The sequence below is a fragment of the Falco cherrug genome, chromosome 13 (genome assembly GCF_023634085.1).
Source record: "Falco cherrug isolate bFalChe1 chromosome 13, bFalChe1.pri, whole genome shotgun sequence".
NCBI classification, from domain to species: domain Eukaryota; kingdom Metazoa; phylum Chordata; class Aves; order Falconiformes; family Falconidae; genus Falco; species Falco cherrug.
The window spans coordinates 19,144,358-19,167,472 of NC_073709.1; the positions used below are offsets into that span (position 1 = coordinate 19,144,358).

A 23,115-nucleotide genomic window follows, 5' to 3' on the forward strand; every position below is an offset into this window, starting at 1 on the left:
TACTCCTCATTTTCACATGAAGATTCAGGTACATCTGCAACCAGGAGCTAGTGTATATGCCTGCATCAGCATATATAGTTGTGCTAGTTAAGTCAGGTTCATAGGTAATTATTTATGTTATAACAGCAGGGGTGGGGGGTAGGGGAAGAAGAGAGATATCTTGAATTTAGGAAGGCTAGTTCACTTAGCTCTGTAACGCAAAGCACGTGTTCCTTTTTAAGTACATGAGCAAATCCCGTAACTACTCCTGCTTGAACACAAATGTGCACTTCAGTGCTTGCACTTGGCTGGATCCTCAATTTCCAACTCATTTATGTAAAGATTTTGGACCTTTCTTAAGCAAAATGAAATTGTAAGAAAATACCTGCTTACTCTTCCCAAAGATGAAAAAGCAAGTGTCATTTCCTATTCTTTTATCCCTCTTATCCCACACTGATACATGACGTTTATTTAAAAGGAAACATTTTCAGGCAAAGAGAAAATAATAATTGTTTTAAAGAGAGCAGAAGACAAAATGGCATATTCAACTCTCTTTCAAACAGGACCTAACTTAGAGCTGTGGGTGTGGTAGGTACTTACAGTATTTAACCACGTGTAACAGAAATAGCACTTCTAGAACCTGATTTCTTTATCAGATAACACATACAGATGAAACTACCAGTGCTCTGAATGTTTCATGACCACATGACAAATCGTTTCATGGGCCAACAGTTTCCCTTTCTTCCAGAAAAACACACTGAAGACTCATCTGGACTGAGTGTCTTCACTCCCTCTAGAATGAGTCTTAATTCAAAGCTTTCCTTGCTACTGCTGTGTGAGAGAGTGTATTTGCTAAGAGGTGGGACATAAAGATATTTGCATTTAACAAGAGCATTTCAAATTTTAAGAAGTGTATACCCTGAACACTTAAGATGAACATGGAAGCTAGCTGAGAGAATGAACCACTGGTAAGGATTAGGAGATTGTTATTTTTAAAGGAAACCAGCACTAAAAAAAAAAAAAGAAAAGAAAAAACCCAAACAAAAACCCAAACCCAAACCACTTCACTAAAAGGTAAGAAATGCAGGAGCTGAGGTTCCAACAACAATTGTCATCACTGGTATTATTTTCACAAAACTTTTCCTGAAAAACGAATCATACTAACAGCCTACTGTGGAATTGGAATCCCCCAAAGCCTCTGGGGCTTTGGATTTGCTGCAGGTGGGTGGATTGCTGTGAGTTGCAGGATGAGAATTAACCATCAAATTGCAAACATGCCCAGGCTGTGTAATCACACCATCATTTAACAGTGACCTGTATCTTTCACTGTATCTTTCCTTTTCCACCCTCTATTAGTGCACCACCAGTGTCAGGCTGTGGTGTCTTCAAGGATGGATCGTATCTTTCCATATTTTTTTTGTGCAAGACACCCAAGGCACTTCCTAGAGACATGAAGAGAACTCCCAAGGACAGCGGCTAAGTGGGGTGCAGTCATTATGCAGCAGACTCACAAGCTTCAGCATTTGCCAAGTATGTGCCGTAAAATCAAATGGATATGCTGCTATATTAACACTGTTTTCCAGCTGTGTATTTTGTATGGGTTGACTCTGCAATTTCCAGCTGTAACCATAGCCTGGCACTACCCTAGGCTGGATCTTGTGTATAAACCATTTCCAAGAATATTACTTTAATATTTCAAAGGGCAGAAGTGGGACTGTAAATTATATTTTGAATTCCCCAAGTACTTATTACTGTACAAAGTCCCTTTTTTTAAAAAAAAAAAGTTTCCCCCTAATATTAGTATTGATTTTTGTTTTTTAGAATTATGTCAGCAATTCCTTACAAGCTGCCTTTTTTGTTTTAAAATGCATTACTATAAAACGTATCTGATAAACTGATTTTTTCAGGACAGCTACTGGTAATTTTAGAAGAAGCAGCTGAATGCATAAGAGCTTTTGAGTTAAACCTTAAAAAAAGCCTCTATATGTCTTCCCAAGAAGAGTTTTTGTAACACTTCCTAGAGCTTCAGGAGAACTGCACCGCCAGCACAGGAAAGGTCCCACAGGTGACTGGAGGCCCAGAGGGGCTCAAGCTGGTGTGGACCAGAAGCCCTCCCCCTCCTGGCCTCTCACCCCACTTAGAAGAGTTGTCCAAAGCATTAAGGCCTTGTTGCGGCAAAAATACTGCAGCTCCAGGAGACCCGATGAGCTGATCTAATTGTTTATCACAGATATAAAAGTATTTCCACTACCTGGCTTCCCACACCCATTCCTGTCTTACATTGTGACAGCCTGATGCTCAGTAGACTATTCTTATCAGCCACTTTAGCTCATTGGAGGAAACTAACACAGAAAAAAAATATAAAGTAGTACATAACTTTGTACTGGTATTAAAACTGAACCTTCTGTAGGAGTCCAGGCAGCATGCAGCTGGTGCAGCGGAGCACAGACCTCTTCCCCGTTGTGGTAGAAAAACTGATGCATCTACTTATTCTACCTGTCCTCTTGCCTACCCGAGTAAGGGCACTTGGGGACTCTGGCTTGATTACTCTGCGGGCAGAAAGTTATTTTGGGACCAAGACTAAAACCAAACAGCCAGCTATGGATTCCAGCTGTGCGACAAAAGCAATATCAGAAGTTCCTGATGTTTGAAAGTATGCATCTGCAGCTGCCTCCTCCACAGAAGAAGGAACACAAACAGCCTTCTTTAAAGTGGAATGCTGAAAAAAAAATAAATCACCACTTCTGTTAATTTTCTTAAGATCTTGGCTTTTGAGCTCCCTGGGATACCTCAGGAAATGTGGGTTTCCTCATCCAAACCAGCCAATCTTGTAAATTGGTACTGTAGAAACCAGCAGCGGGTGTGGTTAGCTCATGAAACCACTGGAGAAAAAATGCAGAGACTCTCTAGCAACGCGATCAGTGTTAGGGCATAGGAACAGTCACAGGTACTGCACTGAATTCCCTTGTCTCCAAGGGGAAAACTGTACCATCCCTGACCTCAATCTAAATTACCTTACATCAGCTACAAGCCAGTCCCATACTAGCTAGCTGCTTTTCCACCAGTTGCCTGGAATTGCTGACACATGGGGCCACCAGCTCTGTCTCCTGCCTTTCCCAAAAGGGGCAGAGGAGCAAGAGATGCCCTTTGCCTTGCCAGGCAGCTCTGGAGATGCAACACCTGTTTGAGCACACTTTAAACCACAGGAACAGTGCAAGAGAAACAGCCATGTCAAAGCACACAGCACTACCCTACCTGACATGCTGATACAGAAAAGGAATTTTCTGGTACATACCCTGGGACTGAAAAGGTAGAAGGTTGACAAGAAGCTTTTGAAATTCAAAATAGGATAAAGAAAGTGATCTTATCGCAGGAAATCTGCCTCTATGTAGTACAATAAAAGTTTTGGGAGTTTCCTAATATAATTATCTGCATGATCTGCTAATGGCTGGTATAGATGGGCTGCCCCTAAGACTATAAAAAGACTTGAGAAAGCTAGCGGTGGTTCCCGGTGCCTCAGCACGCTATGCCAGCTGACAGGCAGTAACACAGCGTGTCAGGAAGCACTGCAGGAAGACACAGAATGGGGTCTTTCACAATCACCTGCAAGTTTATTAGCTGTCTTCGTTCCTTTGTACTGTATTCTTTCCTGGTCCCAAAGCATTTTCCACCTTGGATACGCTCTTTATAAAATTGATTTTCATAAAAAGCAAACATCTATGTGCTTCTACACAGCAGAAAAGCGGCTGAATGAGTGAACTGAGAGCAGTGTAAGTGAAAAACTTAAGGTACTCTATCACAGCAAATCAGGTGTAAAATTTTATTGAAACTACAGTAAACAAGTTCATTTTTAGCCATTTACTGTATGCTATTTAACAGCTAAATTCACTTTAATCCCCCTTTAACATTGCAGCGATCACATACTTTGCTTTAAACACTAGCGTCACATGCATGAGACTAGGGAGGTATTCAACTAGACTGCTGAAACTGAAGATCACAGAGCAGTTTGTCAATAGTGGTATAATTATTCCAGCTTAACATGAACAGTAAGACTTTGTGGAGTTCAGTTTGAGTGGAAGAAACAAACAAAACAACAGGACTCCTATAAGAACATGTATAGGCATTATGAACTTTGTGCCAGCATAAATTGATGGAGATTGAGACCTTTAATGGACACTTAGGCCAAGCAATACTGTCCGAGGATTTGTCTTTAACAAAACCAGTGGGTTTAGTCAAGCTATAGACTATATGGACAAGAAGTACTGCTTCAACTTTTCTGATCTTTTTGGTCGAATGCTTTCTTTGGGATCAATGGCAACATCGTAACGTACTTCCAAGAAAAGGATGAAATTAAGAAAGACTGAATTTCCCTCAGCACTTTTTAAATTTTGGAAGCAGGTTTGAATGGTATCGTAGTCATCACCCACAGGTTACATGACAAACAAAAGAGAGCCAAAAAAAGGGTTAGGAGTAAGGACAAAGTTAAAAGGAATAAACCCTGGGAAAACATAAGCTACACACAAGGTTTGGAAGGAAAATAATTGACAAATGTTGGTTAAAACATGGTAACATAGAAGTGTGAAAATCAGAGCTGGACCCGTTTCATCCCTGCTGCAAAGCTGCATCATCTAAATAAAATTCCAGCAAGATCCTGTTTGGCCTTTGCAGTGAGAGCAGGCAACACAACCTGCAACCAGCACTGCAACCAACAAGTTTAGTCTTCAGAAGGCTTCAATCAGCAAGGGCCAAATGCATCTTTGCAAGGCCAGTGACAATAGAGGAGGATTTTTATCTGAACTTCTGAAAGATGTAAACAACAGTGAGGGATTTTGGAGAATCGCTTCAAAACAATTACGTGGTTGGAGGAACTGACTAAGGCTTCTTCACAAGAGCTAAACATGTCTAGTCTGGCTGAGCAGTCTCCAGCAGAAGCTGGAGAGAGGCCTGGGAATTTTTAAGTCTTCATCTAAAGTCCAAAACCTGAAGGTACCTACAGAAACACAAAGCAAGTGAGCCTTGTGGGATAAAATTAGACACTAGGAAGTAAACTGGTAGGGAAAAGTGTACCCCATAGAAAAGTGATTCTGCTGTTCAATAAGTAGCAGAGGAAAGGAGGTGCATATAGGTCCAGATTAGCAGGTACTAACAACCAAATCTGAGGGGAGTTATTTACTGTAATCATACAGAGCCCTCAGGAGTAGCACACTATAGCCAAGATAAGAGAAACTAAGATTCTTTGGACCTGAAGGCAGACTTCTCGGTGTTCTCCAAATACAAAGTCCGAAGTATCTCCCTTCTTAGGTTTTTGAATTGGCAACACCTTTATTATTTTGAACATCTAAATGCTTCTCTAAAATTTTGGCCCACTATTTTACGCAGAAAGGTCTTCCTCATAAGAAAAAAAAAAAAAGTTTGTTAGGACTGATAAGGGAGAACCAAGTTTTGCATGCATTAGTTGCAAATTTATTTCATACAGGCTGTTTTAAGTAAATAGAATTTGTTGGAATAGAGCTGTCATCAGAGTGTATCGATCATCTGAGGCTTTTTAGATTCACAGAAAGAGCAGACAAATGCAGGGGGGAAGAGAGCCTGTAATTCTGCTTTTTGTTATCCCATGTCTGTAATACTAACTGATGCAAACGTCCACTGTTAATTGTGTGGTTTTTTTGTTGTTTTTTTTTTTTTACATCAGCATACATGGGCACATTACTGGATTGATGTCTCACAGGGGAGCTGTGTATTGGCAGGAACAACAGACTACAAGCGATCTAGTAAGTATTTTCGAATTCTTAGACTATGTCTTACTGAAAACTGGCAATCTTTCCTGTTTCTTATTCCAGCTTAAAATAAGCCCTAGTTGTGGTCTAGTCCAAAGCTTGCATCTGTCAACTTTGTGGCACGCAGATACACAAATACAGTAACATTTGTTTTCTATGTATTATGTCCTTCCATTCATGTCAGTGGGAACCACTTTACATCAAATCTTCCTCCAGTTCATCCACATCCACCCCCACCCCTGCCTTATCTGCACACTAACTCCATGATCTTGTCTATTTTCCCTTTTAGTATTTCCCTCCCCCACCCCCCACCCCACCCCCCGCTTTGGGAACAATAACTGAGGCACAGAAAATTTCCAGTTACATTTGGTTTTCCCTCAGAAATTAAAATGATAGACATTGGTAGGGGAAACGGACCGCACAGTAGCAATTACACTTCTGTTGAGTACATCACTTGGTCTGTGTATTTTGGTTGCCTTCTGAAGGTCCTTTTATTTTAGTCTCAGGCCTACTTGGCTGCAGTAGGTCACTTGTTTCCGACAGCAATAAAAATAAAAATAAAAAAGCAGCAGCCCTGAAAGCAGCATTCTCCCCCGCCCCGAGGATGTTGTTTTCCAGCCTGTCTGGGTTTCCGGTTCCCATGAATCAGCTTGTTGCTGTTGTGTTTGGGTTCACTGCGCCGCAGGAAAATGCTAAAAGGCTTGCTTTCTTTTCATGAAAAAGCAAGACAAATTCTAACAGAAAGCCACCTTGGTTTCTGAGCATTTTAAAAAAAGAAGTTAATTTTTCCATCTTTTTCCCTATTGTCCTCTTTGCATTTATTCCAGGAAACCCCTTCATCTTACTGAGATTTTGAGTGTTACTGAAGGGCCAGGGCTTGGCTTTCTGCAGCAACTTGCTGCACCAAGGATGGTGCTGCTTTGCCAGGAGAGGCTCACAAGGATTTTGCCCATTGCAACTGGTGTTTCGGGAAAGTGCGTCACCACCGCTTGAAATGCCAGCCTGCATGATCCCGCCACGGCTTCACCAGCTCCCTCAGATTGAGAGCTGGGCCAGGGACTCAAGGCCATTCACATCCCTTTTCAGATGCAATCCATCCAAATCCATCCAACCCTGTCTGCTCCAAAGAGAGAGAGGTCGGGAGATACGAGCACAACTGATAACAAAAGCCCAGGAACAGGCCTGTTGCTCTGTGGAAACCACAGCTTGTGCAGAGCGCACACACCCCCCTATATATATAGCTACACTCTAGTCTTCAGCCATTCCTACAAACCTGGAGTCAATAGGGTTTTCTGGCTTTGCATTTTTTTTTACAGCTTAGTTTCATAAGCTAAAATAGCTGACCCTGCTTCCACTAGTAGGTTGCAGTAGATGATCCACCAAAGCCCCTTCCAAACTGAATTGTTGTCCTATGACCCTAAAATGCAATTAAACTCTCAGTCCATGCCCCTACCTCAAATAGCTTCTGGACTTGACTGATTTCTATCCAGCCTGGCAAAGGGGTATTGACAGATAATTAAGGTCCTGGAAGGTTTTTTTTTTGTTTGTTTTAATTTTATTTTGGAGGGGGTTTTTTTGTTTGTTTTGGTTTTGTTTGTGTGCTTTTTTTTTTTTTAAATTATGGCAGGATAGAGAAGAAAGATGAAAAGCAGATTCCTCCCCCCCTCCCTTTCCCAAAAGCAGACAGATTACACATTTTGAATGCTATTTAGCAACAGCACATACCTCAACCAGCCTATTTCCTTCAGCTGTTTATGTCTGTGACTCAGATAAGTCAAAGACACCAACTCTCACGCAACAGCCCCATTCCCCTCCCACCCCCCTTCGAGCCACCAGCCTCTCCAGAGGTGCTCACACCCCGACCCAGGCAGGTAGCAAGTAGAAGTCATGGTGGCCCACAGGGGCAGCGCCGGGCTCTGGGCGCAACCAGAGATACACCACAGTCTCCCACAGAACCACAGAAAAAGCCCCAGAAGTGGCTTACACAAAACCTGGGGGAGCTACCACACACTTTGTGTGTCAGTGGCACAGATAAGCTGCATTTTTCACTGCAGTTGCCTGCCAGAGATGGCTGTTACGTGCTCTGGCAATTTTCCTCTTTAGAGCAGGCACACAGCTTCAGACTTCATAGGAACTTCGAGGTGCTCTCACACCTCAAGAGGTTTTCAACCCTGAGGAGAGGTACGGGGCAGATCTGAATGTGAGATTGGGCCCTCAGTCAGCAAAACATCCCAGTTTCCAAGGGCACTATCTCACCCTGGGCTGGCTTATGTGGACAGTTGGAGAAAGGCAGCAGGAGCTGCCCTCGGGGTGACAGACAAGAAGCCCCAGCTGCTGCCTGATGGCGAGGGAGCCTGGCCAGGGCCCTACCTACGGCGTCAGTGCCGGCTGCCTGCAGGTAAGGGGATCAGAGATAGTGGGGTCCCTCCCCATAAACAGACGTGCATTTCCACACAGAAGTCACGTCCCAGTTTGTACCTCTTCGGCTATCCCTCCCTCCCCTCATGCGGGATACAATGCAGCAGAGACTCAAGGGTTTAAGGAAGTCCCACATTTATTTACGTATATATTTATGATGCGGGCAAATCCAAAACAGTAATAAAGGTCTTCCTTCCTCTGACAGACTGCACATGAGCATGGCACGTTTAAGTGTGACATGTATTTAACTCACAGCAGGCAGGAGACTTTGGCTATTTTCTTAAATCTCCATATCCTGACCCCTTGCTACCTTGGACATGTATGTGTGGGGTACCATGTTGTTGCATGTATCATCTCCCTGCCACCCCAAAGCAATTTCATAGCTTTTTTTCCACAGCTCCTCAACCTTGCGTGCCAGAGCTGACCAGCCTGCCCAGTGCACCGGCATGCCTGGGGAGGCAGGGAAGGCTGGGGGGTGCAGGGGAGCAGGACCGGGGAGCTGCATGCTTGCCTGGAGCAGGTGGAGTCCAGAGCTATTGCGCAGTTTGGGGGTGGGCAAGGAAAAAAGGCAGGAGTTATTATCCATGCTCCATCATTCATGGCAGGACTATGCTTGTTCCTGAGAAAAATCCCATTTGTGCCCATCCTGGGATTTTTGGTGCCCTCGGTTCATCCTGTTCTCTCCTGTTTCCATTTATGCCTCCCAGGAAAAAAAAAAAAAAAAAAAAAAAAAAAGGTGGCGGTGGGAAGAGCCCAAACAAACAGCAGAGTAGTGATGGTACTGAGAAAATCCAAAAAGCCAAACTGATATTCATTGCATAGAGTAGTAATTCATCGATCCCGCACTGACCACACATTGCACAAGGGTGTACTTCTGCCTGTAATGGAGGGCAGAACCGTCAGGCTCCCCCAGGCTTGAACTGTTCTGGAGAATACCCACAATCCCTTGGAAAGGTTCAGAGATAGGAGCCCAACCAGGAGGTGCTCGTTTTGACACACAGCTAGCCTTCTACAAGAAGCCAGCAAGCCGCCTGGAAAGCCTGCATGCACTGCCCTGTTCCCTCTGCATGTGCAAATTTTTGAGGCTCTCTGCTGCTGGTCTGTGAGGAGCCCTGCCCTGGCACCCTAAATGCACAGGATGAGGATCCTGCACAGACTTCAGTTCTCCTGAGCTTGGGTGCTGCAGCACTTGCCAGCACCCACCTCAAAGGGTCTTGCTGCCAGCCGTGGCAGTGGCATCCTGACAGCAGGGCTCAAGCCTGCTGCACTGTATGCATGGTGGTGTCCTCCCCTACGCCTCACCCGACCTCTCCGGCCCTGCCTCAAAATCCCTTGGAAAAGGAAAGGCATCACATTTTAGTTTGCAGGAAGCACAGGCTGGCCACACCACCCTCCTTGTGAGTCCCACTTCGTTGCCAAGCCAGTGCTAATTAAAATTGCTTCATATGAGCACTCTTACACAGGCAGCGTTTTGTGCCTAAAAGATCAGCAGAGTCCAAGTAACTGCAAAAATAGAATCAGATGCAATAACATCTTACATAAGTTTAGGTTAATAATAAACCCAACTTTACTCAAATTCTAGTGACTCTCGTCCTAGTAGTGACAAAATAGGAGACAACTATGAGAACATATTGAACTATTTACTGTGATTTGATGAGAATATCTTTCCTGCAGTTTGTAAAATATTAATAAGGAAAGGAAATATCTGGGCGAGTTGTGTCCCCCTCCCGCCCCGGCTTGGGATTGTTCTGGTAGCTTGAATCAAACATCTAATTTAAGACTGCAAGTGTTACAGCTCAGATTTATGAGTTATGCTTTACTAGGACCCAAAAGATGCAAATGCATACCCAATAGGATTCTCCACTATTTTTTTGTTTACCTCCCTCTAAAATCAATGGTAAACCCTTATATATATATATATATACACACACACATAAAAGGTAACATTACTTCCACTGGATAAACTGGGTCCTTTTAAAGTCTGTCCTGGCTATCCTCATGCTTCTTGATTAGACAAGCTGCCCTTTATATACTATGTTTGCTTCTGCCAAAAACCAACCTGCTTGGTCAGAGAATAAACCGAATTTCTGATAAACTGGATGATCCATTTTGGAGCCCTTTGAACTAAGAAAATATTAGTCTTGCCTCCCACCCCTTAGTGATTGTAACAAGGGTCTGAAATACTGTTGTAGAAGTTTACAAAGCTACCTGAGAACAGGCTCTAGCCTGCCTGTTCCTCCTATACAGGAGACATTATTTGAGGAAAGTGTTAAATAGATACTATTATCAGCCATAGCTATCCTCTTCTGCCATGGAGACAGTAATGTTCTAGGACAGGTTAGAGACAAAAAGGCATCTGAGCCTTCAATAGCTAGGTGGCTAAGAACACACATTCTGGGGCAAACAAAGAAAAGGAATTTAAATGGGTTGAAATGCAACAGTCTCAGCCTCAGAGATATTAACAAAGAACATGCCCTATACAGGAATTTGCAAGGTTGCAACCTGGTAAGAATATTCATATTCCTTCTAGACACTGCCAACTGGATTTGCAAGCTTCTCTAAAGCCTGTTCAAAGTTACACATTGCTTCAGATTTTGGTCTCTCAATAATATACATATCGGTGCATCAATAGTGCCTGTAACTAATGTAAGTTATTTAGATTTGTTTGTTAAAAACAAAACAAAACATACATTTGCTTATATCAGATCATCTGTTTTTCCTCAGGTTGATGGCTGAAGTCCAACTCAGATGTTAATTACAGAGAATACTTCAAAAGCAAAGGCACTTCTCAGAATAACTTCGGAAGAAGGATGTAACACTCACTTTTCAATTACAAGCTGAATTTGCTTTAACATTTTTGACCGCATCTCTATTTTTGGCTACTTGTACCTTTGCTGTTCTGTATACTTAGTGAGGCAAGGAGTATTTGTAGAAAGATAAAATTAAAGCATATGCACTGACATGAGATACTTCCGTAATGTATGAGAAAGGTGATTAAAATTAACAGTCTTAATAGCGATTTTTTTCTTTGAAGCGTTAGACTTCATAACTAACAATGTTCTAATAAAATTTTGATTTTTTTTTTTTTTTTAAACAAAGGCATGCACATGTGTACACACCATAGTAACAGCTAGCATCTCAAAGTAATTGTGGAGGTTCAGATGTGAGCAGTAGCACTGCAACAGATGTCCAGCAGAGAAAGGGAGCAGGTATCACTGGATCACAGCATGACCCTGAATAAGTTATTTGACTGCTCAGCTCCAGTTTCTCAGTTTGTGAAATGGGAATATTAATGTTTAACTACCTCAATAAATGTACATTTACAATATACAAACATACATACATGATACTAAAAAGGCCACGGTCTTCCACATTAGAAATACAAGTAAGTACATGGGAGCAAGTTTTACCAAGAATTTGACCCTTTGCCATTCCAACCCTCAAAAAAAAAAAAAAAAGGCTAGAAGAATGACACAAAACTGACACAAGGCCTCATAGTGAGGATGATTTGGGGATTTAACTTATCAAAGAGAAGGTCAAAAGTTAACTTGATCACAATCTACAGGTACTTACACAAAGAGAGTAGCTATAACTAGAGGGCTCCTTCTCTTAGACAAAGGCAAAACAGCTACTAGAAATTCAAATTATCCAAGGCTGCAGTGAACAAGCCAGCAGTAACAATCTTCAGATCAAGGCAGAAGAGCATAAATTTCTGAGATACACGCTAGGTCACTGGGTTACCTTCAGGCATTGCTGGCCAAGATCACACATGCATTCTTTGCAGAGGGGTAAGATTAGACTATCTTAATGCATTCTTCCAGCTTCCATCTAGAAAATTATGTTTTAAACAGCATAAATTGAATTAAAGATCTAAGAGGGTATCCTTATCCAAGGGCTGGTAATAACTCAGGAAAAACTAAGACTGAAGCACTAACGTTGGCTAGAATGTTATTAAAGTTTCTGTAACGACCACTGAAGTTGATAGCTTTAACATCCGCTCAGGAGGGTTCAAAAATGGGTCTCTTGAGGGTGTGTGGGGAAAACAGGATGGCAATTTTTGCCAGAAAGGGATGGCAAGGAAGGCAGACAGCTGAGAGCAGCCCTACAGTGCTCCACATGCTATGGGGGAGGGAAGGAGGGACATGCAGAAGGAAGTTATTGTGTGTCAAAACCCTCAGGAACAAGAGCAAAGGTTTCATGTCAGCTATCTCACTGCTGGGAATACCCTGGTTCTTTCACCTGTAAGCAGCCCGTCTTCTTTCCTGATTTGAAACCTTTGTGTGGGAACTCACAAGAGCCTATTTGTTTTCCCCTTGTCCTCTCATTTTGGGTAAAGGCGGGTAATCAGTACTCACCAAATTTGAACAGCACAGTCTTTTGAACAACTAATCCAGCTGGAAATAACTGCATGAGGTAAATGGTAACAGACAAAGACAGTCTTTTTGGACCCACAGGTTCTTTCAAACAAAGTTTATCAAGCCTAGGAAATCAAAGCCCTGCACTGTTAGGCTGCTCTTGCCCATCCCCATCATGATTAAGAAGACTCCAGCGTCTACAGGCAACACCACTCAGTAATGCAGGCAACTCAAACTGCTAAGGGAAGTTAAAACTACAGCTGTGAGCAGGGATGAATTTGGATGGTCTCATCTAGCCCATTATTCCTTCACACATTCCAGAGCTGCAGCTAAAAGCCATATTCTAGATGCATGCCCCCTTCTTCATACAAATATATTTTTAAAAAACTAAAGGAAAATCCTAGAAAGTAGTGCCCAATTCCCTGGAAACTCTTCCCTTTGGAGTTAGATCTCTGAACAGATTGTCTCAAGTTTTTCAAGGAAAGGCGTTCAGGCTCCAAATTAATGAGGTTAAGCACAGGAGTGCTGTTTGGATACAGAGGACTTGGGTTCAATCCCTCCTCTTCTGTGTGATTTCAAACTTAGATGTGAGCCTATGTCTTCTACCTCCTGGAGGTTCAACAGGCTACTGAATCCTAAAAGTACTCTGGAGGTTATGCTTAAATGATCCACTGTCTGTAGTATCACATTCCAAAATGTCACATTATTTACTGTAAACATCTATGAACTACATGTACTCTTATCTCCTGATTCAAAGTTAGTCGGCTGCAGAGATAACAGAGACAAAACCACAAACACAACATTATTTACTTTCTGTCATTTGCCAACAAAGATCCATACCCAAATGGCAAGGAATCTGGTTTTAGTTTTGTTTTGTTTTTTAATTTGTACAAAACTTCAGGTTTCTAAGGTCACATAAGTTTATGTTGCTAGGCCAACAGTAAATAAGAACATCTTTGAGCAATACTGTGTGTCTGACCCATTTAAATGTTCAATCTACTCTTTAGCTCTAAAAGCAATTAATTCAACCTTTTTACATATTGCAATTGTAACACCGCTCAATGAAGAGGTTGGATGGAAAACTGGTGAGGGGTGTGAATGTCCTTGCAGCATGCTGAGTCCCATTAAAAAGTTCTGGGAACTACTTCAGACGACAGTTACGATCCCAGACCTCTTGTCAAAAATCCTCTCTCTTTCCAAATATTTCACAGAAATCAGTAGAACACGGTTCCTAGGAGGCACTTCACATCGGCTTCAGTGGAAGCTGGATACCTGCTGGTTATTAGGATACAAATTACTCCCCACTTGTGAATCTCTCAAGTACACAGTATTTGTATTTCTACCATCAAAGGAAAAGGGCTTTCCTCATTTTGGGGAGCACATTCATGTGTGTTGTAAGCGTAGAAATGTACGGACCAAGTTCTGCATTGTTCACATTCCCTGTGCAACACATCTGAGGTAATCAGGGCTCCACAGGAAAATAAATGTGGTTCCTTAAAAGTGAAGCATACTTCACCTGGAACAGATGTTCTGGGTCTGTTGGTGATAATCAAGTGTTAAAAGAGAGGAAAATTTAGGATGCAGATTTTCCCCCCACCCCTCTTCTTAGGCATCCGAGAGATACTGTTCTGCAGCTATCTGGGGCCAGAAGAGGCCAAACATCTTCTTGTCTGGCCCAGACTTCCCTGGTTCTGCTTTTGCATCCACTCAGATGTCCAGTCTGACCTAATTCTGGCTAGCCCCAACTGAAATGACAGTGTAACCCACACACTAACAAGTGATAGATATGTCTCCTGCGTCCAAACATTCAGGCATGTCCTGAATGTACTTAACACACTTCAGCAGGGCAAAATAAAAATGCATCCTCTTGGTCTTAGAGATGAAAGTTAGGGTACCAAGTAGCACCATCCAGCTTCTGTATAACAGCCTAGCAGTTAGACTTCTTCCCAAGACAGCACAGTCACAGGGCTGATCCCTCCTTTAGAAATTGTGGCATCACACAGTCAGGAATGCAAGGGTCAAAATACAGCCTGATCTGTCATATAGCGTTTAGGGCACTTGAATAAGCGTCCTAGTTTTGCATCATGCTCACTACAGTAATTCAACAGAAGAAATGCAGGGACGTTGAGTAAGGGTGTGGACCCTTCAGCGTCCCATTCAAGTGATTTAACTAGAGTCCTGTTCCCACTTATCTTCGCAGTGGCAGGATTCCAACAGGCAACACCTGGCAGAAGACACCCAGGGCTTCCTCCTCAGTGGCAGGAGATGCCTGTTTAGGCCCTGCAACTTGGGAATGTGAAGAAACTGGTTCTCACCACTTCATCTGAGAGCATTCCTACCTCTAGATTGCTGTAAAATGGATTGGAATAATTTTCACTAATTTTTCCATCACAGACCATATCATAAAAGAGGGATCTCATTTTCTGGACCCCCAATGGATGACCAAATTTCTTTGCAGCTCTAGCTTTAGTTGACCATACCTTGTTATTGGTAGGATTATGGATACACCCCAACACTTAGTGTTTCTTAGCAACTGATTCCCTAAGGAGATCATGTTTAGGAAGTGTTTGGCCATTCTGAGCTGAACTCCCTCTGTGCTCTGTTTTGGCTACCAACATAGCTGGCACAGGTATTCAGATTGCACATGAAAATTACTGAAAGTGGACTTTAGAGCATGCAGTGGCAGAGTACTAGTGTTACTGAGTACACAGCAGATGAATCATTTTCATTTTCCTGGTCTTCCTCTTAGCTTGACATCCTAAAACTACCAGTCATTAAAAGAAAACACTCTCATACTCAGTAGGGCTACATTTCTAAGAAGGCAATGCTATTTTGTGACTGTAAAAAGCACTTTTGCCTTCATCTAGTCAGATAAGGAGAACCAAACTCTTATGTTCCTGACTATGCATGCTAATAAGCTTTGACAGGGGAGGACCGATGCCTCTCCAGCTTATTCAAGAGACATTTGGTGAATCTCTAGTACAACACACACTGCTCTGCTGCTGTAATAACAGACCTGCGTTGTGATTTGACAGGCACATCTCACATCAGCAGTACCAACTTTAGCGGCCCCTTGTCCCTTTTCCTCAGTCTTTATCATTTGCTCTTTAATAGCTGTCATTCCTATTATGCTGGTACATTTGCCATGCAGTTGTGCATTCAGCCAGGTGAGAACCGACACAGGTTAAAAACAGCCTATCAAAAAGGCTTAGATTTAACATGGGGGTATTCATAGTTTGGTCCAACCAGGACAACTCAACTCTGTGCCAGTAAAAGGGGAATAGGAAGTAAATGGGAGGATAAGTGAGCTATGTCTGGGAAAGGTATGCCCAGTCTCCTCCCACAGCTTGCACCTTGCCCTTTCTCTATCTTGGTGTCACCCAGCCCTGAACGGCTTTGTCAAAAGCCAAACAGGAAGGCAAAGAAGAGACACAGATGATAAGTTCTGCGTTATTAAAGTGTCAGTTATGCACATTAGAAGCCTTCTTGCTTCCCATACAGAAGGTGCAAAGACAGGCCAAAACCATGAACAGAGAACCTCTCTGTCACCCATCAGAGCATGGCAGCCCCACCAACCCCTGCTGTGCCCTCTGATGCCAGTCCAGTCCTGCAGAATATTGCCCCTTTGGGTGGTTCTGTTAAAGACAAACATGTAAGAACTCTCTATGTCCAAATATGCTCTCCACTTTACTTCTCAATTATATTTTTTGTCCATTGCTTGACTAATGAAAAAGCAGAGGGAGGGGGATGAAGAAGCCCCGGTTCAGAAATGCATGCACATACCAAAATAAAGACTGCAAGTGGCAAACCAGGAGTTCAAATATGTGATTAAAGAATGCTCTCCTTATAGCTCTAATCATCAAGTATGAGCTTCATTCTTTTTAGGAGTGTTTCACACTACAAACAAAACCACCCTTGCTCTTAGTCACAGAGATACAACCATGTGACTTGAAACTAAGATTTTTTTTTTTTTAAAAAGCCTACCACAAAATGGCACAAGAATCATTGAGAGCGCAGTTTTCAGTTTTAACTTAGCTTTATAAAAAAATGAGATTTTTCAAAAGTGGGAAAAAAAGCAAGAGACAAACCAGGCAAACCCACGCAGGCCCAGCCAGCACGGAGTTATGAAAGGCAGGTCCTGCTTGATGAGCCTGATCTGCTATGACAAGATGACCTGCCCCGTGGCTGAGGGAAAGGCTGTGGATGGTGTCTCCCCAGACTTCAGTAAAGCCTCTGACACCATCTCCCACAGCTTCTCCTGGAGACACTGGCTGCTGACGGCTGGGACAGTTACACTCTGCGCTGGGTAAAAGGCTGGCTGGGCTGAGCCCAAAGCGCGGCGGTGAATGGGGTCACATCCAGCTGGCGGCCGGGCACAAGTGGTGCTCCCCCGGGCTCAGCACTGGGGCCAGCCCTGTTAATGTCTGTATCGGTGATCTGGACGAGGGGATCGAGCGCACCCTCGGTCAGTGTGCAGGTGACACCAAGCAGTGGGGAGCGTTGATCTGCCTGAGGGCAGGAGGCTCTGCAGAGGGTCTGGGCAGGCCGGGCCGATGGGCCCAGGCCGGTCGTATGAGGCTCAACGCGGCTCAGTGCCGGGTCCTGCCCCTGGGTCACACCAGCCCCACGCAGCTGCAGGCTGGGGCAGGGGGCTGGGAGCTGCCGGTGGGGAAGGGCCCGGGGGGCTGGTCAGAGCCGGCTGGGCATGAGCCCCCCGTGTGCCCAGGGGGCCGAGGGAGCCACCAGCTCCGGGCTGGTGTCACAGACTGTGTGGCCAGCAGGGCCAGGGCCGTGACCGTCCCCATGCTCGGCCCTGGTGAGGCCGCACCTCGCACCCTGGGCTGGGTTTGGGCCCCTCACTGCAGGGGGGACGCTGAGGGGCTGGAGCGTGTCCAGAGCCGGGCAGGGGCTGGGGACGGGGCTGGAGAACAAGTCCTGTGAGGAGCAGCAGCTGAGGGAACTGGGGGTGTTTAGTCTGGAGAAAAGGGGGCTCAGAGGGACTTAATTGCTCCCTACAACTAACTACCTGAAAGGCGGCTGTAGGCAGGTGGGGGTCTGTCTCTTCTCGCAGGTGACAAGTGACAGGACAAGAGGAAACAGCCTCCAGTTGCACCAGGGGAGGTTTAGATGGGATATTAGGAAAAATCTCTTCACTGGAAGGATGGTGAAGCATTGGAACAGGCTGCCCAGGGAGGTGGTGGAATCACCATCCCTGGAGGTGTTTAAAAAATGCCTAGATGCGGTGCTCAGGGATACGGGTTAGTGGTGGACTTGGCAGTCCTGGGTTAAAGGTTGGACTTGATGATCTTAAAGGTCTTTTCCAAACTAAGTGATTCTATGATAGGCAGCCTAAAGGAGAAAGAAAATGGAAAGATATAGAATTGAAAGCAAAGGATTAAATAAAAGATGAACCAAGGAGGTGTTTCTCAATCTATGGATTGAAAGATTTCAGTGGATTGTCCAAATGACAAAGAGAAAATGACAACTCAGAAGCCTTTTTACACATGCAAGCAAAAACCATAAAGTTGAGCGAATACAGTCAATATTCAAATTGTTGTTTAACATTTAGTTTGCATTTGAAATAAGATTGTCTGCAGCTTTTTTGCCACTAAGAAATTTGAGAAGCCTCACCTCAGGTGACTCGAATACTTGAAATCTTATATTAATAGTGAGTTTGAGAGGATGATTTAAAAAAAAAAAAAAAAGGCTCCTTCAAGGAATAAGAGCTTATTATATCATTCTTCAAAAGTTCAATCTCAAAGAATGCCACAATGACAGAGACATGCAGCAAAGATTTTTTTGACATTTAGCAAACACTACTACTCAGCTATATCTTCCTTTGTTCAAGTTAATTCTGGTTTATAAGCACAAGAAAACACATGGAGAATTGACATATAAAGCACTGCAAGAAGGTGAACGTTTACACAGGCATAGACCAAGAAAAAGAAATCTAAATCACTTTGCCTTTTAGCTTTTTCTATTCTCACTTTCCTGTTGCATTTTTGTAGGGACTTACAGTTGCACCGTCTCCTCCAAGTTTAAGAGAGTAATTGGTCTGCAAGACCCTGCATCTGTAAAGCTCTCTGAGATCAAGCCACATGAGCGTAAATCCTCCCTCACAGGCTCCAGTTTCACAGTCGCTTTTGCAGCTGGAATAAGTCAGCAATGCTAGTTAGAGAAGTCCTCCCACCCCTGTCTTTCACAGCTTCCTAATGTAACAGAAGGGCTGGCCTCAGCCTGGCTTGAAAGTAGTTCAGCCAGCCTTTGTGTCAGAAAATACATGACAAGTTCCCCGGGTCACTACAACATGTGGTTTACTCACACAGAGACATTCACATCTTTTCAAATGCCAATATAGGGAAAATTGCTCTAGAAGAAACTCAAGCAATAAAAAGAAAAATGTACAAGCAAAGAGAGTGGACTGAAGTCAATGTACTAGCTCTCTTCTGTTCTCCAGCTGATGGCTGCTCAGGACACAGTCCACCACACCACATTAATAGCAACCCCACTGGCAGACAATGAACAACCCAAGACAGGTTCATTATAAGAACTGTTTCACTTAGGTGTCTTAATTGCAGTCTTTCTCACCCCAAGCACTATCACAGACAATCCTACTAATTTCCTAATCCTTTTCACAGAGAAGGAGCGAAGCCCCTATTATTCAAGTTAGTGCCTTACCACAAATGCCCTCCTTTACCAACATCAAGCCCAAGTTTTAGTAATTTAGTCTTTTTTTCCACTCCAGGTGCTTCAGAGCAGATCTACCACAGGTGCTACTCCTGCTGCGAGGATAACCACAGAGGCACAATCAAACATGTCACCTTCTTTTACAAAAGGGAAGTATTTGCAGTTAAACTAAAGATAAATTGAATACAAATGAAACTAGCATGAAGTCATTAATTATACTTCAGTCCTTCAAAGAGACAGGGAAATATTAGTAGTGTTTTTGGCAACAGTTAAAGATGAAACAGTCCTGCACATCCCACTTGTCTCTGCTTCTAACCCCACCAGCCTCCCTCTGCCACTGTGTTACTGCTAAAGCTCCTTCCTCAGCTCTCTCATCAACCCCATGGTGAGAAAGGGGCAACAATAGGCTGATCCTAATGCCAGAGGATTCCATCTTATAGCTTTTGTCCTTTTACTACTGAAATTGTACAAAACAAGCTGACAACAGGGCTCAGCCTCTGATCCAGAACACACATAGGAATTTACCCAAGTCATATAGCAAATCAGAAGCAGAGGTCAAAGAACAGATTTTCAGATTTTCCTGCAACATTTATACTTTGAGTTGCATTTTGTCTTCACTAGCTCCTCTTAATTTTACTTTTCTGGTTAAAATAAGTTAAAAATAACCCTACATGTCAACATGTAGTTAAGTGTAACGGGAGGCTAGTTACTTCCACAACTAGATGAGAGACTGAGGGCTATATTCAGTTTATTACTAAGTATAACAGAGCCTTCACACACTAGGATTTGTAGTATCACATAAGATTCCTCATTATATATCAGCAAATTAATTTCATAATGTAACAATAAAGTAACATGCCCTATTTTTACTGTATTTTATCCTACCACAGAGCTCACAAAACACAAGGCACCTTGTATTTAGCAGTGATGACTAGAAAACTTTTTTTTTTTTCTGGAAACAAGCATGGAGTTTGCACTTGAACAAGATCTGACACAACAGAAGCCCAACTGAAACATCTATATGTTTCTACAAGAAGTAGTTCAGTTACAAACGACCCTGAACCTTCATATTTATTGTATTAGAAGAGCATTGAAAATCCTGAATGCTTATGTAGGGTCTATGCAGTAGCAAGGAAATACAAGCCTCACATACCAGAACTATTACAGGGGAACAGCAAATTCTCCTGACAGGTTCCAAAACCAAATGAACTTTCTCATCAAAGGACCAATTTTACCAGCCTCTTCACAAGGTATTCACGTGTGCAAGCAATGTTTCCTCCCACCTTAAATTCATCCCTGACACCACCACCACAAAGACCAACTGTACTGGTTGCTGCCTTACCTGTACTTCCTCTGCAGACAGTCCTGTAGACCCAGCTCAGGAGAGGATAAAAACATATCTTCAGACCAAATCTCTCCCTGCACAAAGATCCCAACCACAGGACTTGCTCAGGGCCCATCATGGCCACCACAACTATCATTAGCCCCAGCTGTGCCAAAGCTGACACCAGCAGCTGGGGCTTGTTATGGCCCTGATAACTCCACACTGCTGCTTAACAGCCTGCACCTGCCACAGGAGCAAGGTTTCACCCCTTCCTAATGTGCCTCTTCAGACCTGTTGGGAGGTAAAAACCTCCCAAGCCCAAGTGCAGCAGGAGGTGGGTCACCTCCACATGGTGAATTGCTTCTAGTAGAAAAAAATACTATGAATACCGCAGCCATCTCTGGGCAGGGAAAATAGCTTTATATATGTAAATGTTGAATGAGTAAACCATTAAGTCACTGCACGTAAAACAAGGAACACAACTTTTCCTGAGCATGTAGGGTGTTGGGTGGTGGTGAAATAGGCTGGAGAGCACAATATGTTCAGGTGATGTGGTAAACAGGGTGTTTTGGGAGAAAATTAAACACTTACTGAGGGAAAAAAAAATGCAACCTTTTTTTTTGTTTTTTTCTCTGAAAGCTCTTCATGACTCTGCTCCTCCCTCCTGTTGTGATTATTCCCTTTAAAAGACCAGCCCTACTCTTTGCTCTGCCAACATCCGATTCTCTTGCCAATGCTTTAACTTCTTCCCATATGACCTTTTACATGAAGAATCAACCCCTCTTTTGTAAGCGCCATCTTCAGTGTCTCTCTCAGCCCTGTGTAATGCACATTGAGAGCTACAGTGTGCTGACAGCTGTGCCTGCAGCTATTGTTTTTTGAATCTGCATTTGCAATTACAGCCCCTCTGTGCCTTCCTCTGTTTTTCTCTTCTACCTGGTTGTTCTTCTCTTTAAATTAGAAATGGACTTTAGCACAAGAACCACCATGTGACCTAAAAATGTGGATTCCCCACATGGTGGGATCCTGAGCTGCTTGGAAATACAGCTGTCAGCAGAGAATACAGGTTACTATTTCAAGTGAGTTGTGACTTTATTACCCATCAATCATATTTGGACTTGCAGCACTTTTTCAAATGAGGAACATAAGTCAAATTCAGCAGAGACGTAAAGATTATTCTTCAGTTACAGGTTAATCATTGAATGGTCATTACAGTATTATAGTTTTCACTGCTATGGTATAATGTGGGTGTGAAATGTCATGGAAAGTTCATGATCAGGGTAGAGAGAAAACACAGGGCACAGAAAATTAATCTGAGGTATTTCCAGGATGGGTGATGCTGTGGGCATTCCACAGACAGAATGGAGGCAACTGGAGCTGACCTCAGTAAGGACTGCTAGATTCTGGTTCATTAAACAGCAGTTCCTTTGCTGTCTCTGCACAGTTAGCACACTACTTCAGAAACAGAAATATGTGGTATCTGAATGTACTTACAGCACTGTCAGACACTGGAAGGCGCTAATACAGAGAGCTGAGCAGAAACTGAATCACCGCAAAGCAGCCAAACTGATGCTCACTTTGCCACTCCTAATCATCATTGCATAACACACAAAAGAAAGAGATGACAATACATGTTTTTGAAAACATATCACCATAGCAGATGTCAGCCCTGTTTTTCCATTGTACTTATCCCTATTGTACACCCAACAATGAAATCATCTGTCACTTCAACTATCCTCAGGAAAGAAAGTTGTATATATTCACAGTGACATGTCAAGCAACAAGTAAATTTGATGTATATCAGCAATATTAAAATTTACAATAAAAGGAAAAATTGTGCACTTCTAGATCCTTGTAAAAAAAAAAAAAATCCTTCTTTTTACAGCTTTCAGATTTCAAATGCCCAAAGAAAAGCACAGGAAAGGGAAAAAATAAAAAGGGACATTGACAGCAGCACATTGGAGAAGACACACAATTATATCTTGGCTAGATGCCTCCAAGTACTGCAGTTCAAGTAACATCGTTAAGGGCCTCACTCAAGGGTCTCTAGCAAACACACCACTCCTTCACTCTTCCCAGCAAAGGAATATCACCAATACTCCAAATACTGGCCATGTCCAACTCTGCTAGTGACCTGCACCTGTGAGGCAAACGCGTACTCGTTCTCACCCTGCCCCAGGCTCCCTCCGCCTCACTCCAGGAGAGAATGGTTGATACGCTCCAGGGGGGCAAGGCAAGGCAGGCCGAACAACAAGACGAACAACAAGACAACAGTGCAGAGGTCAGAGGAAGCAGCTGCTGGGCTCTCACCAGCAGCACAAACTGGCAGAAGGAATAGCATGCACAACCCCTCAGGAAAACAGTCACCAGTTATCTAAAAACAATAGGAAACCAAGTGCTAGGGCTCTTCTCATCCTCTCCCAAGCTGGGGTAAAAGATCAGTATTTTCCTCTTCTCACAGTCTCAAGAGGAAAGGAGAAGTAGCAGAGTGCTGACCTTATTCCAGAATTTGTGGGTAAAAGGGGATGAAACTGTCCCTTCTCGGACAAGCTCAGTAGCTTCTCTGAAGGTTCTG

The 23,115-nt window shown here is 43.3% G+C and overlaps 1 protein-coding gene and 1 long non-coding RNA gene across 5 annotated transcripts in view; one reads left to right on the top strand and one right to left on the bottom strand.

The window, feature by feature from the left end:
• EPAS1 (endothelial PAS domain protein 1) overlaps nt 1-20,712 on the bottom strand; it is a 116,085-nt gene extending 95,373 nt beyond the window's left edge. For 2 of the 4 annotated variants that reach the window (XM_027801156.2, XM_027801155.2), the window contains exon 1: nt 20,559-20,712. In XM_027801156.2, coding sequence (XP_027656957.2) covers nt 20,559-20,697 — 139 coding nt within the window. In that variant the 5' untranslated portion in view covers nt 20,698-20,712. The remainder of the gene's footprint in view (nt 1-20,558) is intronic. The other 2 variants (XM_055726168.1, XM_027801158.2) reach the window with 1 other exon arrangement.
• Nucleotides 1,352-11,317, top strand: LOC114015113 (uncharacterized). The gene is made up of 3 exons (XR_003558881.2): nt 1,352-1,509; nt 5,672-5,750; nt 10,899-11,317. It is a non-coding gene; the product is annotated as an uncharacterized LOC114015113 (long non-coding RNA).
• Nucleotides 20,713-23,115: the final 2,403 nt, after the last annotated feature.